This window comes from Orcinus orca, chromosome 11, assembly GCF_937001465.1.
Source record: "Orcinus orca chromosome 11, mOrcOrc1.1, whole genome shotgun sequence".
NCBI lineage: Eukaryota > Metazoa > Chordata > Mammalia > Artiodactyla > Delphinidae > Orcinus > Orcinus orca.
Genome location: NC_064569.1, coordinates 65,020,749 through 65,037,451, shown reverse-complemented (window position 1 = coordinate 65,037,451; position 16,703 = coordinate 65,020,749). Strand labels below are relative to the sequence as shown.

Sequence of the window (16,703 nt, the reverse complement as noted above, 5' to 3'; positions counted from 1 at the left end):
CCTTTGAAATTTGATTTTCCACCTATAATCACACAGAAACAGTTTTTCTTTAGGCAGAATCATCTCATTATATATATCTGCTCTTTAACTTTTATTTATCGATTTTATTTATTTATTTTTGGATGCGTTGGGTCTTCATTGCTGCTCGCAGGCTTTCTCTAGTTTCGGCGAGCAGGGGTCACTGATCTTTAACTTTTAACGTGGATTTTCTTCCTGCTTTATTTCTGGATTTCCACTATAATTGTGCAAACTTTTTTGTTGTTTACATATTTTCACAGGACTTGCTGTATTAAAATAGGAAAGCAGCAATTTTGTTTCTCCAAATTTATTTTCAGTTGGCATGTCTTAAGCGATCCCACGAAAAGATAGGAAAAATGTATTATGTACATAAGCTGCAGTCTTTTTGAATGCTGAGTTTGTAAACCAACTTTGTAAGATAGGTGAATAATTAAAAGCTTTGTATTCTTACACTGATGTTGTATGTATGTCCGCCTTTTAGTCCTTCTAACATTGCAATGACAGATGTGTCCGTTTTCTGGATAATACTGAGGTTGCGAATCTGGACAGCAGTGGGATCATCTTCTTGGTAAACCAAAGCTTGATACACTTGGATATTTCCATTAGGTTGAGAAGGGGGAAGAAATGTTAACTGAAATTTTGTAACTTCATCTGGTATCTTCTGAAATGTCATGTTGTTCGGTGGGTCCTTAGGGACTGAAATGAAATATTTAGCAATTACAATTTTAAAAAAATTTGTGTTCATTTTGAACTGATTTGTTTCAAGTTTCTGTCTGTAAAGAGTATTACACAGATCATTTAAGCCATTTAATTTTGAAAACAAGCAAAATGGCTCATGCATTATAGAATCATTGACATCTATAAATCACAGAAACCATAACAGTGATCCAATTTATTTGCTTATTTATTTAGCCTTTTGTAATATATGTATTTTTATACAGAATGCATTTCTATGATACTCTGAACTTAAAAACAATGTAGACTCACAGGAAGTTGCAAAAGTCATACATACAGTCCCCTGTAACCTGCCCCCAGCTTTCCCCAGTGGTGATATCTTATGTAACTGTTGTTTAATATCAAACCTGGAAACAGACACTGGTACAATAATGTTGACTATAGATGTTATTCAGTTTTCACCATTTTTCATGCTTTCCTGTATCTGCGTGTAGTTCTATGCAATTTAATCCCATGTGTAGATTCCTGTAACCATCACCAGAAATGAGATACAAAACTATTCCATCACCATAAAGAAATGTCCCCTTAGACTTGCACTCCATGCCTCCTCACAACACTAATCAATCTCCATTTCCATAGTTTTGTCATTTGCAAAAGACAATAGCACAGTGACCTTGAGGTCCATCAGGGTTGTTGTATATCAATAGTTCATTCTATTTTTATTGCCGAGTAGTGTTCCATTTTATGGATGTACGAGTTTAATTTATAAAAACATTTGGGTTTTTTCCAGTTATTTTGTTGTTGTCATTACTAATAAGTCTTCTATTAACATTCATATACAGATATTTGCATGGACATTAAGTTTTCAATTCTCTATGATAGTTGCCCAAGAGTGTATTTGGTGGATCATGTGGTAAGTGCATTTAAAAAAAATTTTTTTTAACATCTTTATTGGAGTATAATTGCTTTACAATGGTGTGTTAGTTTCTGCTTTATAACAAAGTAAATCAGCTATACATATACATATATCCCCATATATCCTCCCTCTTATGTCTCCCTCCCATCCTCCCTATCCCGCCCCTCTAGGTGGTCACAAAGCTCCCAGTTGATCTCCCTGTGCTATGCGGCTGCTTCCCACTAGCTATCTATTTTACATTTGGTAGTATATAAAAGATCACCAAACTATTTTTCCATTGTAGCTATACCCTTTTACATTGCCACTAGCAATGTATGAGAGAGCTAGTATTTCTGCATCTTTTCCAACATTTGGTATTGTCACTATTTTAAAAATTATTATTTCATCTGTTCTAGTAGATGTATAGTGATATATCACTGTGGTTTCAATTTGCATTTCCCCGATAGCTAATGGTGTTGAAAACCTATCTTATCATGAGTTTATTTGCCAGTCATATATCCTCTCTGGTAAAATGTCTGTTCACGTTGTCAATTTTCTAATTGGATTCTTTTTAAGTGTTGAATTTTAAGATTTCTTTATGTTGTAGATATTCCAGTTTATTTTTGATAAATAAAAGTTATCCTAACATATAACTGGCTAAATATCAATAAATTATTTTAAAATGATACACATGAGGATAAAATTATTTATGAATAATTTTATGAAAGACTAGTTTTTGTTGTACTACATAATCAGTGTTCTTTAAATAAATGACTCATTGAATGAACATATCTTATTTTGATCACATTTAAATGGATATTCCATTCTAAATTCTAAAATTCTAAGAATTTCCATGAAAAGGCTGTTGATATTTGGCTGTTCAATGATTCAGATATTCAGATATTGCTGCAAACATCCCTAGAGATAGTGCCCTATGGCAAGCAAAAAATAAGTAAATAAATAACAGTGAGAAAAAAGAGAGAGAAAAGCAAATAAACATGTCATTGTGCCAAATATCACAGGATGAAAAAATGCATAGCTGAAATAAAGGTTAAATTGGTTCAACACACATTTTCACAACATTTGCTGTTATACATTTTTATGATACATAAGAAGCATATATATTTTTTCTTTTTATAAGAATTGTTTCTCTAAAATTAGGATCAGCTTTAAAAAGCTGAATACATGAAAGAATTATCTGAATGCTAGAAAGAACCTTCTATCCGCCAAATATCTTTCGTTTGACATCTAAAATTCTACTCTTAGAGGTTTAGTAGAAATTTATTAAACTATGATATCCTTGGAAGAGTTAGCACATTAGGATTTGCAATCAGTGCTTTGTGGTGTGAATGTGAATAAGTTTAGCAGCAACTTTCCTCACAGATAGGTAGGATGGGGGAGAAGTGCAAAAAGTATAATAAGAAAATAAGTACCTGGAATATACATGGCCACAAAATGGACACAAGCAGAATTTTAGGGTGCTGAGGATAGGATGTACTTTTCAATTTAGAACCGTAAGTTTATAGACAACAGAGTATGTAGCATAATGAAAAGACTAGCTAAAAAGTATTTTACCTCCTATACTTACCTTACAGATAGCAACAAATAAACTATAGCAACACATCCCTTCATGTGCTCTTTCCAAAGATATATCTGGTGGCAAAGAACATCAGGAGTCTGAAGGAGGATGGGGCAAGCGAGTTCTGGGAAGTTGACTTTCCACATTAAATTCTTATTGGTTACAATCTTATTATTCATTCAGACCCTGTTCATAGGAACTGGAGGAAATCTGTACAGATTCTGACATTTATCAAATAGATTATGTAATAAAACATGTCACTTAACTAAGTGAAGAAAACAGATATGGTGAAACATAACCTGGGTTCTACTTCTGAATTCTAGATTATTTAATAATGGAGTATTATTACTTTAATGTGCATTTAAACCGTGGGAGAGAAATAATTAAAATGGAATTTAAGGTGAAGCTTTATTGGCTATAGACAGTTGGACAAAATCATCTCTTAGGCAAGGTAACTCAACTTCTGAAATAGTGTTTAAATAAATGCAAAAAAGTACAATTGGTTACCTTACTATGAACTAATTTATTTTTGTATTTACAAGTATTGATTATTCTACATAATTCCACTTTGCTTCAAAAATGTAAATACAAAGCTTTACTCTTGTCAGTCACAGTGAGTCACTGAAGTTTAAACTTATATGCTTAAAAAATTTCTTTTAACACATATGCTTTGTAGGGTAAGGTGTGAGAAACTGTAAGAAAGACACCTAACTCAGTCAATTTTTAGCATGAAAAATAAACCTTACCTGATTCTAAAGTAGTAACAATCACTTCAGCACTCGACTTTCCTTCCACATATGCAGCACTAATATTTCCAGTGAATGCAGTGATCACCACGGAATATCTTGTGAATATTTTCAGATCTTTAATTTCTATGGTTTTATTTTCTCCATTTGACTTGATTAAGGAAATATTAAATTCATCACTATCTACCTACAGGAAAAAATAGCTAACAATTAAAGGAAGCAGCACTTGAGATACAAATCACTAAAACATAAAAATAGAAAGCTATGAGTGGTATATTTTTCTAGCCAAGATTTAAAAATTCTTTTATTTACAGTCAGACAGACCTGGGAAATCCGAAGTGCTACTTTAACAGTTTACTAATTACAATTATTTCAACAATTGAAAGTAAAAGAAAAAAATCAATCACAATTAATCAGAACAAGCAGAAATCATCTCCGCAGTCAATAAAATTTATACTCCAATTATTTTTTAACATCTTTATTGGAGTATAATTGCTTTACAATGGTGGGTTAGTTTCTGCTTTATAACAAAGTGAATCAGCTATATATACACATATATCCCCATATCTCCTCCCTCTTGCATCTCCCTCCCACCATCCCAATCCCACGCCTCTAGGTGGTCACAAAGCATTGAACTGATCTCCCTGTGCTATGCGGCTGCTTCCGACTAGCTAGCTGTTTTACATTTGGTAGTATATATAAGTCCATGCCACTCTCTCACTCCGTCCCAGCTTACCCTTCCCCCTCCCCGTGTCCTCAAGTCCATTCTCTAGTAGGTCTGTGTCTTTATTCCTGTCCTGCCCCTATGTTCTTCAGAACCTTTTATTTTTTTTTAGATTCCATATATATGTGTTAGCATACAGTATTTGTTTTTCTCTTTCTGACTCCACTCTGTATGACAGACTCTAGGTACATCTAGGTACATCAGACTCTAGGTACATATAGTCTGTATGACAGACTCTAGGTACATCCACCTCACTACAAATAACTCAATGGAAAATAATATTCCATTGTATATCCATTTTATCCGTTGTATATATGTGCCACATCTTCTTTATCCATTCATCTGTCGATGGACACTTAGGTTGCTTCCATGTCCTGGCTATTGTAAACAGTGCTGCAATGAACATTGGGGTACATGACTCTTTTTGAATTATGGTTTTCTCAGGGTATATGCCCAGTAGTGGGATTGCTGGGTCATATGGTAGTTCTATTTTTAGTCTTTTAAGGAACCTCCATATTGTTCTCCATAGTGGCTGTAACAATTTACAGTCCCACCAACGGTGCAAGAGGGTTCCCTTTTCTCCACACTCTCTCCAGCATTTATTGTTTGTAGATTTTTTGATGATGGCCATTCTGACTGGTGTGAGGTGATACCTCATGGTTGTTCTGATTTGCATTTCTCTAATGATCAGTGATGTTGAGCATTCTTTCATGTGTTTGTTGGCAATCTGTATATATCTTCTTTGGAGAAATGTCTATTTAGGTCTTCTGCCCATTTTTGGATTGGGTTGTTTGTTTTTTTTGATATTGAGCTGCATGAGCTGCTTGTAAATTTTGGAAATTAATCCTTTGTCAGTTGCTTCATTTGCAAATATTTTCTCCCATTCTGAGGGTTGTCTTTTGGTCTTGTTTATGGTTTCCTTTGCTGTGCAAAAGCCTTTAAGTTTCATTAGGTCCCATTTGTTTATTTTTATACTCCAATGTTTTACAGAAGAAAGAATATAGGTTGGTACCCAGCCATCAGGGGTTCAAATCCCAACCTGGTCACTTAATAACTCCTGTAGCATTTGATAAGTCATTTATGCTGTCTTACTTTCTGTATATGTAAGATTGGGGTGGTAATATCTACTTAAAATATTTTGATGATTTAGAAAAAACAGATCTGAAGTAGCTGGCACAGAAATCTGCAATTTTTTTTTTTTTACCATGATCAACAAAAATGAAACACATTTTGCAACATAATTCAGGATGTGTGTGTGTGTATTCTTTATAACTGAAAATTGCTTTTCAGAAATACAACTTCTGAAATGCACTTTGATATTTTCTGCTCTTTTTAATTTTACTCCAATTCATTTAAAAAATGCTGGTCATAATTGAAGTTTGAAAAACTGATCTAGCACCATGCAAGGCACTAAGTAAGGAATCAATTAACATGATGTCATAATTATTAAATGTGTACAAATGAGTATGCTTAGGTATATTAAATATAGTTGTATAATTTATTAAAACATAGTCTGCCTTTGATGGAGAGTCTGGCCTATTCACTGTAGGGATTAAACACAGCTAAAGTTTCTAGCACTAAATAGAAGGGCTTTGCCTGAGATGAACAACAGCAAGTTTGAAATCCTATTATGCCTGCTTCTCTCAAGTACTTGAAAGACTTAAAAACAAGTTGGATACACTGTCCTCACTATCAAGTTCATTTTCAACCTGACCCTCTGTCATAACTTTGAAAGACCTTTTTTTTTGTTTAATATGTTCTTCAAATGCTCTTTTCTAAAAGCTTTTTTAACTAAAAACGATGTTGCTATGAGAAACACAGCAAAAGGCTGAAAAATATCAGATCTGCAAAAAGTCAAACAGATCGAACCAGAGCAGTGGAGGGAGGTGTTCCACCTCTAAAATGTCAGAAAAACAAATCAATCAGTGTAGGAATCCAATTGATCGGGTGCATGCACCCACTGGTAGAAAGTGTGTATGTATTTAATTAGTTGTCAACATCTAAATATCTCATACAAATCGGGCTTTTAAAATTTCCCCTATGACTAGGCTTGTATTCATGCTGGGTAACAATTATCTAGAGATGAGTGACAGGTGACTCCTCTAATGGGGCAGGGGTCTCCAATTCATCACTGAAGCTTCATTGTGACTGTTCCTTGATGTTCCTTGCCTGACTACTATAGCTATTTCAACTCTGATTTTATTGAGTTGAGCTGAATTCCTCAAGATGCCATAGCAACTTGGTAGCTGAGACAGGATTTACTCCCAGGTCTTTGAAGAGTCCAGACCTCTCTACGCCAAGTCATGGGGCGTGGTCTTATAAAGTAAAACGAAATTATTCCAATGCCTTCCATTAAAAAATGGATAACAAATAGCAAGTAGTAAAACATGAAATAACATGCATGTGATCTACTATATCTTAAAAAATACACAGTAAAATTCAAAAAGAATGCTGGGCCCTCAAATACAGCATGTGGAAAATTCATTTTCTTTCTTCACTAAACCTACTATCATTAACTAATATTCGTCCACTTACCCAGTACTGAAACCTCAGACCTTTTTGACCCATCATTTCCCTTCAATCAGTTCCAAATTCGTTTGCTCATATTTGATCATCGATTATTATGATGCAATGTCTGCCATTTTTTTTGAAGTGTGGTTGTTTCATATACACTGTCAGTAATTAGATTCTGGTTCTATTTTCCTCTCCTTTGCCTGCCCCACCTGCACTCTTCCCCACCTGGTACACCCCCATTTAATTCTTACATCCCAGAAGAGAACAAATTTCATCTTCTCTGTGCAGTCTCCTCTATATATTATGTCCCCCATAACAGAAACTTTAATTACTTTGTTAGTTTATATTCCAAAAAAGACTGCATACCTCATAGTCTACAACTAGCTCTTTATATTCTGGTGTCATTCTCTAGAGTGTGAGCTACTTGGAAGCAGAACTTTGTTTTCCATCTTTGTCTTGGTGAAAGAAGCTACTAACTATTTGCTAAGTTAAAAAATAAAGGGGCCGACAAACAAAGGGCCACAAAATGCATTAATATCCAGTAGAATCATCCAGGATGATATCTGAGCCCATATATCTTTATTCAAGATTGTCAATTTTTGCTTAATTTGAGTCTTTTAAGGGAAGAGTTTTATGCTCTTGCGGTTAGTATTTGACAGAGGCCAGGCTGCAGCGTAAGTCCTAAATTCAGTGACATACGTTCTTCTTTGGCCTGCGAGCCAATGACTTTTGAAGGTAGATAGTTATATATTCATGAAATGAGCTGCAGATAAACTCTATAAGGATAATGACCACGTCAGACTTGTTCACTTCTACATACCCAGCACGTACCACAGTGCTGGCATTTGAATGTATTTAAAAGCGTGTTGGGAGTTTGGGATTGACATGTACACATTGCTATTTTTAAAATAGATAACCAACAAGGAACTACTGCATAGCACAGGGAACTCTGCTCAATATTCTGTAATAACCTAAATGGGATAAGAATTTGAAAAAGAATAGATGCATGTATATATGTATAACTGAATCACTTTGCTGTACACCTGAAACTAACGCAACATTGTTAATCAACTATGCTCCAATATAAAAATTAAAAATATAAAGTGTGTTGAAAGAATGAAGGGAAGAAGGAACAAATGACAACTTAGTTCCAAGAATCCTAGGGAAACTCTGAAGTGTTAGAATCTGTTTGAATTTTTGCTATCTTTGATCCAAAGGTGTTTTGGTGAGCATATATTTCAGTTTGGCAATTTTTATTTGCTTTTTGATGGTTTTTCCTATTTTCCATCACACCATTGTCTACTGGTTTTAGCCACGTCTTAATATTTGAGAAGTTATTTATCATCTCTGTGCCTCAGTTCCCCTTTATGCAAAATGAAGACGATAGCATTTACATCAAAATGTTATTAGATAAGATATAATACAGTGCATATGAAGAGCTAATATGTAACTGAAATAAGCAATTACAATATTAGTTATCTTTCCATCCTTCTCTCTTTCCCTTGCTCATTTTTAATCTCAGTAAGAATGCTAAGAGAAAGAGGTTATAAATCACTTTTTTTACTGTCTTATTTTTCCCTCCTTTAAACACAACCAAATTCCAAGAGAGAGCTTTTTCCTTAATAAAGTGTCTTTTACTTGATAGAGCACAGCATTAACATTTTTTTTTTTTTTTTTTTTTGCGGTACGTGGGCCTCTCACTGTTGTGGCCTCTCCCGTTGCGGAGCACAGGCTCCGGACGCGCAGGCTCAGCGGCCATGGCTCACGGGCCCAGCCGCTGCATGGCATGTGGGATCTCCCCGGACCGGGGCACGAACCCGTGTCCCCTGCATCGGCAGGCGGACTCTCAACCACTGCGCCACCAGGGAAGCCCCAGCATTAACATTTTATAATTTGCTTTTAATGCTATTCCCAGAGCATTTGTCATTCGTGTTATTTTTGGCTAATTATTAACTAAAAATCTTCACAGATATGCTCTAAAAAAGGAACATAAACTGAAGACTGAATGGGAGAACAAATGTACCAATAAACCCTGAAACTTTCTCTTAATCATGACACGTCTTTTGAGAAAGAAGTATTTCCTTTAAGAAATAATATAAAGACATAAAAAAATCATAAAATTAAACAAGAGATGGATAGAAACAGCAAGAAGGAGAGGAGAATTCACCATGAATTACCTAATTTAACGTGTTAGACGCAACCGTAAGAGACTGCTCATCAGGTGCAGTAAAGCTCAAGCAGGCTGGCAAGGAGATATTTCCAATTCTAACCCTAGATAACAACTCTGCATTATTCACATTGTGCAGCACCCTGTCTTAGGTGAAAGGCTTGACTCTCATGCTTGGGTCTCCTTCTGTCTGGAAGGCTACTCCAATTTGGTGTCTTCAGGGACATCTTATTTAAATGTTTGTATTCCCCAGGATACCATCCTCAGGTTAGTTCTTACAGAAGAGGCTTTACATGTTGTGTAGTTAATCTCATCTACTCATATTATTTCATCTATCATCGAAACACCAACAGTTCCCAAATCTGGGAATGCAAACTTCCTCTCCGGAGCTACAGATCCACAAATAAAACTGCTAATGGGCTATCTGCATCTGGAGGATTCCCAGGCATCTTAAAGTCGGTGCATCTAGTACTGAATTCATGCCTTTCCTCTACAAATCTGTTCTTCCTCACAATTTTCCAAATCATATATCTTAAAGTCACCCCTGATTTTTCTTCTCACTCACCATCCACAGATTTTTTTCACCAAATCCTGTAGTTTTAAATTATTTTTCATTCTGTTTTCCTCACTCCATTTTCTCTGTCCTTCTTTTCTTGTCCAGTTTTACTCTTATAGTTTCCTGTCTCCTTATTTAATTTTGCACCCCCAGGACTTCTCTAAAACTATTCTCTACAGTGCACCCATACTGATCCTGTAAAACAGAAATCTGTATCCCGACACTGCTTTAATTCCACAATTGGCACCCCACTGCCCTTACCATGAAACCCACACTCCGTAATATGTTATAAGCCTGCCTCCTGATCTGGCCTCATCTCTCAGCCTTTTCTTCTTGAAAGTTTTGACCAAGGATTCCAGAACTACTTACTTTTTCCTGAAGGAAGCTAACTTTTCTATTATTCTAACTTCTATTACCATTTCCTTTCCATGTTCTGCTTCAATTATTTTCAAAATTAAGCTCTGATGCTATCTTATTTGGGAGATATTTCTCCTAATGCCTTGTCCATTCTCCTTTTATGTTTTGAGTTCGTTTTCACTGTATTTTAAACCAATAGATTATTATCAACTTAACCTCGTTTATATACATCATCTATACCCTGACGATAAATACAATAATAACCATGGTGACAATACTTTATTTACATTTATTGAACACTTACTATGCGTCAGGCAATGTTTTAAGTTCTTTAGGTAAATTTTCTAACTTAGTCCTCACAAAATCTCTCTACACTGGGTAGTATTATCAATCTTTATTTTACAGATGTGGACACTGAAACACAAACAAGTTAAGTAAGCTGCCTAACAGAGGTGAGATTAAAATTCAAAGTCTGGTTCCAAAACCTATATTCTTAACCATGCTCTCTACTGTCTTTTGTAGAAGGTAAGACAAGCCTTACCGATTTGACATCTATCAAATAGAATGTTGGTCCAGTAATGACAGCAGGTTCACTCCAGCTGATGTTGATGCTAAAAGGTGATGTTGCTACTACATACACATTTTCAGGAGGACCATCTGGAGCTATGAAAATAGAAAAATATCAATTACCTTGCTACATTGAAGCTAGTATTTGCCACAACACGATAATAGAAAAGACCATAAAAAAGGATAATCATGCTGAATTAATTATACATAAATTTATAGTTCACAGCATGCTAAAAGGCACTGGCAAATCAAACGATGTAATTACTTTCAAAATAATTACTATGCATAAAGAACTTCCATATGAGAAATTAATGGTCATAAATACATGATTTTCAAACTTGAAATAACAGTTTGAAAAGAAAGCATTACTATTGCTAAAATAAACCTTTTTGAACAAATCAATATTTTATTTTAAAATAATTAGCTTAACAATGTTGTTTTAGGAAAACCTGCAGAAACTAAACATATTTGACTACAGAAAAGTGGAACTGGTTCAAGTGAATTATATTTAAAATGTATTGTCTTACAAATGTGTCTATAAATTGGATTGGTTTATTGTTTTCACTGAGGGGGTAGCATAGGAAATAGGTTATACAACTGATCTTATTATTACAAATGTAAACATTTCCTGAGTTCATTATGATTCCAAACAAATTCTTTAATTTGTCTTACTTTTATTATTGTTGTCTTTCCTCAAGAGTGCAAAACAAGAAATAATATTTTAAGGAACTGACTGATGAAAACCTGTGTTGAAATTTCAATTTGTGAAACTACTAGGAATTAGAAGAGTTTTCAGTATGTTAAGAAGGATTTAGTCACAGTTACTTTGACATAGACATTGACCTAGAAACACTGTTTACACATCCCTGGCCTATCACGGCCCCTCGTCAATTCCAGGGATATTAAATATTGGGAGATGAGTATTTCCCAGCATTTCTGATTTTTAAATCCACATGAACAAACATTACTGAACAATATCATTCCTTAGATCCTGAGAAGGGGTAAAGAAGAAGAGAAAATATTCACTTCCTCAAATTTATAACAGCAACAAGTTGTATGATCTTGGTCAGACAATAAAATTTCTGGACCTCAGTTTTCTCTTCATATGCATACTTCACAGTGTTTTAAAAAGAACCGCGAACACAAAATGTGTGAAAGTAGCCCATTAGTTTAGTGTTTGGCCCTTTTTGTAAATTAATACAAAATATTATAACAACGGGCAAAGTAAAGATAAGAACTAATTAGAAATACAAATAATCTACTATGAGAGGGCAAAGACAAAGTGGTGAGTACAGCTGGGCGGGGAGTCAAGGTAAAGTTGCAGAGAGGAGCTGGGGATTGAATAGACTTTGAAACATGAGAAGGATTTCAATAATCAGAGGGGCAGGTTTGGGGGCACTTCTTTGCTAAGAAGGTCCTAAGCAAAGCCACAAAGATATAAACAATGGGATCCACAGACAGAATATTATTTCTGCAGAATGGCTTTCTTACGCTTATTAATCTTATGCTTATGCTTATTATTTTATAATTGAAAAATATAACTCTAGGAAGGGGTCCACACACTTCACCAGACTGTCCAAGGAATGCATGGTACAAAAAAAAAATCAGAACCCCTAAATTTAAGGAATAGAGATATCACAGAAAGACCAGCATTAATGGAGGGACAGGGTAGGGAACAAGCCTCAGGCAGTCATTTGGGAACTAAGTTAGGGAGCACTCGATTATCTTAAAGCGTTTGAAGTTCATTCTTTAAACAATGGGATGTCACTGAAAGTTCTGAGAAGGGAAGTATTTTTCTAATGATTTAGGAAGAAATCTGATGCAGCTATGAAAAAGATATGTGCTCTGAAGCAATGAGTCCAGATAGGCTATTTCCAAAAAGCCAGGTGAGATCTGATGAGACCCAAAAGTAGAAGAGTGACAGTAGGTAGAGATAGGAGGAGATGAATCCCAGAGCCCTTAGAAAATCTAATAAAAAGAACTGAAGGGCAGATGAGATGTGAAATAGAGGAATGTAGTAAAAGCTAACTCATGTATTAATACCGGGAGAGTATTGCTAGAATTCACAACAACAGCACGTTCAGGAACAGACACTAGTTTTGGTAGGGATAAGACTATGGCAGGAGATGATAAATTTGGTCTGTACTCATTAAGTCTGAGATACTCACAAGGATTCAGATGCCTGCCTGGCAACTGGAAAGATGAGCCTAGAACCAGGGAGACAGGACCAAGATGGAAAAGGGTTTTTAAAAATTTTCAGATAATTCCTTACAAATTGGGATAGTATAAATATGGCAAGTATATCTGGTTCAAGTGAGTCACAGGCTCTGAAGAAAGACAAAAGTTTTATTTCAACGCCAGGTAGCTGTTTAAGATGCTAATAGTAGTGACAATCTTTGAACTATGAATGAGTTATTGGCACTTAGAACATTTCCAAGAGAGATGATATTATATGTTTTGGAATTTGGGAGCCCAGCTCAGCCCATTAAGGTATTTTTTAATAGTAGCATTGAAATAATTTAAAGAAGTACTCAAATGTTACTATAGAGGACTCTAGGAAATATGTATACGAAAGTTTCTGTGGGAAAATGCTTTTGGGGTGACAAACATATATATCCTTCCTACTTGTACCTTTTCTGAACTTTGTGTAATACTCTGAACATTGACTCAGAGATCCAGTCTATATGGCCTCCAGGGGAGAGAGTGAGGAGGGGATGCTCCTGGATTCAGAGGTATGATAAGCTGAGAGGTGTTAAAAATAATGACAGAATTAGGCACATGATTTCACTGGTGACTAAATGTAGAGAGATCATGGAGTCTCAGCACTTAAACACACCCTGCATGTCCTGAGATCTTCAGTCTTATTCTAACTTTAGGATCCTAGATTTAGGAAAACTGCCTCAAATTGTAGCATAATTCATTAGATAACTATACATATAACAAATGAGAGCTATAGGAGGTCTCCTGCCACCAGCATAATTGTTTTTGGATGCCCTCACAGAATAATGCACTCCATATTCAAAAGTGGCAACTCTCTTTCCTTCCCAAGCTGGATATTCCTTAGAAATAAGGAGTGGAAAGGCTTCAGGATTAGGTACACCATTACTGATCATCATTATATACTTTCCTCATGGAGAAATGGCTCTGAAAAATATAAGATGTTTTGTGGGTTTCAATGGCCTGTCTCCTGCCTTTGACTCTGTAAAAGGGGATGGGCTAGAAGCTATTAAGGTGGCTATTGATTAATATTTTAATTATTTATCCTTTATTAATGTTTTTGCAAAACCTGCCTTCTAGCTCTGTATGGACCATTGTGGAGAGGAAGAATTTTCTGACAGGCTGCACGTTTCAAGTGGTATGAGACAGGAAAATATTTTAGCCTACCTTTTCCTTTATTTCTACCAAAATGTTCTGTTGGCTTTTAGGTGAAATTTATGCATTTATCCAATCAATATTTATTGAGCATCTTCTATGTGCCAGGGACTGGGAAGACACCAAGCTTATAGAAGTGATCAAGGTAGCTGTGGACCTATCCATATAGAGCTTCTAGTATGTACCCACTCTTCTTCACTCAGCAACTGTTTATTGAACACCTACTCAAGGCAGGCATTTTTGAGGTGCTGGGAACAGAGAAGAAAACCAAAGATACAAAGATCATGGAACCACTAGTTCAGTGGAGGGAGACAAATAATATATAAGTATATTATAAAAAAATTATATAAATTCATATATAACATACAAATAAATGATATACTATGTTAGGAAGTGATATGTACCATGACAAAAAATGAAGCAGGGTAATTGGGATGGGAATGTAGATAGGAGTTACTATTTTAAAAAATATGGTGGTCAGGCTATGCCTCTCCAAACAGGTAACATTTAAACAAAGATTTGAAGGAGGTGAGGGAGCATGGGAATGTTTGAAGAAGGAGTGTCACAGGGAGGAGAATGGCCAGTGCAAAGACCCTGAGACAGGACTGTGCCTGGTGTATTCTAGGAATAACAGGGACTCCAGTGAGGCTGAAGCCAAGTAAGTCAGAATGTCGAGTCAGACAGGAAATGAGGCCAGATTGTGTAGGGCCTTTAATGCCACGGCTAAGGTCTTTTAAGAACTGCTGTCATAGACAAAAAAGATAAATGCCATAGTTTAATAAACTAATATCATGAACTAGAAGGAGCCTCTATAGATTCTGGTGCTTGGTATCTAACTCATACCAAGAAGATGGGCCAAAATTCATTATATCAAAAGAGGACAGATTATCTCCAGAATGTTATTCTTATACCTCTATAACATATATAAACTCGATGGCTGTCGGGATTGCACTTTTAAACCTAACTCATTCTAGCAGGCAGGCAAGGTGGTGCGTTATTGTTGCCCAGATAACATGGACAGCTTACTGAGAATTTTCTGTGATAAGAAAGCCAATGAGATTTTTCTGTGACTAGGTTGATGGTAGCTTGTTTTTACAAATATTTTCTGGAAATATTCTTCTATGTCTGTGTCTTCTCTGCTCTGTAGTCTGGATCTTTGGGGTCTCAAATGAGGACAGATCCAAAACCATTTGCCAAGGAAAACCTCGGCTAGTCTTGCAAACATGTCTGTAGACCAGCTCAGAAAGCAGTATGATGCCTTGCTTCAACTTCTCGTCTTTCATAGTAAAATGTCAACCCTGCAATCATTCCTTTAATACCAGCAATCAAAGCCCTCATCAGGGAGTGTCTGCTACCCCAAGCAGAGCTGACAGAAAAACGACATTCAAAGATCATTCATGGTACATACTAACCACTTGAACTACTAAATATTTTAAGTTCTATGCACTAATCAATCATTATAAAAAGGCAAGGTATTTAGCCCCTCGCTGAGCTGTGCTTTAATTCTTGAACTTTCCTAAAGTGTTTTTTTCTTTCTTTTTTAAGAAACAATCAGATTCTCTTAATAACATTTGCATTTTCAGTATACTTGATAAAATTGCCTGTTTTGTTATACAAGTATTCCCTGTGTTAAATCCTTTATGAAATATTTCTCTTAGAACATATTATATTAATCTATATTCTTGAAGAATTATAATATGATAGAATAAGAACTCCTAAATCTGAAATTAAAAAAAGTAAACACATACCTAACTAAACTGATATGAATATATTATATGCACATAATATATAACTGAATATATATTTCATCTGTGTAAAGCAATGAAAGATAAACATTTGATTAATTCATGGATATTTTAAGAGAAATATTTAGAACACCAAATGCTCAAAGTATACTATAAAATAGTATCTAATTATTTTAATATTGTCCAAATATTATAATGTACTTTTAAGCAAATAACATTTTCAAGTTTCTTTTATGCAATTTTCTCTTGGAATTTATCAAAATTCCAAAAATGCATAAAAAAATAATTCAGTATTATTTTTTCTTTTATTCCAGTGTGTAGTAAACTATTATTAGAGTTACATAAGGGGGAATACAAAATTACAATTATGAATGTCAACAATCAAAATAACGGAAGCTTAAAGCAGTAAAGGTATGGGGAACTGAAAATATGCCAGTTTAAAAGCTTAGTAATATATAAGCATCTTTGGGAGACTTTGTTTGTCTCTCCATAAACTGTCACATTCTGATTTAGGATTGTTTGTGAAATGAAGCTAGTCAGTAGTAGGCCAAGATATCACTATACCCTTTCTCTTATAAATCACAGCAATTTACTCAGTAGGAATGATCTATCCTTATTCTCTCATTCCCCATAATCCAATCACTTCCTCTCATAAGCACTTTTCCCCTGGTTTTCGCAATAATGCATTTTCTGTAACTAACAACCATCATTTCCTGATTATCATGCTTCTATCCTTGCACAGGAATGTGGGTCTTATGTGGGTCAGGGTCATCTTTCCCATCCATCTG

The 16,703-nt window shown here is 35.2% G+C and overlaps 1 protein-coding gene across 1 annotated transcript in view; it reads right to left on the bottom strand.

Annotated features, from left to right (window-relative positions):
• Positions 1-16,703, bottom strand: part of PTPRQ (protein tyrosine phosphatase receptor type Q) — a 197,347-nt gene that overhangs the window by 63,136 nt on the left and 117,508 nt on the right. The window contains exons 27-29 of the mRNA XM_004280590.3: positions 10,773-10,894; positions 3,914-4,100; positions 470-714 (exon numbers count right to left, since the gene is read on the bottom strand). Coding sequence (XP_004280638.2) covers positions 470-714; positions 3,914-4,100; positions 10,773-10,894 — 554 coding nt within the window. The remainder of the gene's footprint in view (positions 1-469; positions 715-3,913; positions 4,101-10,772; positions 10,895-16,703) is intronic.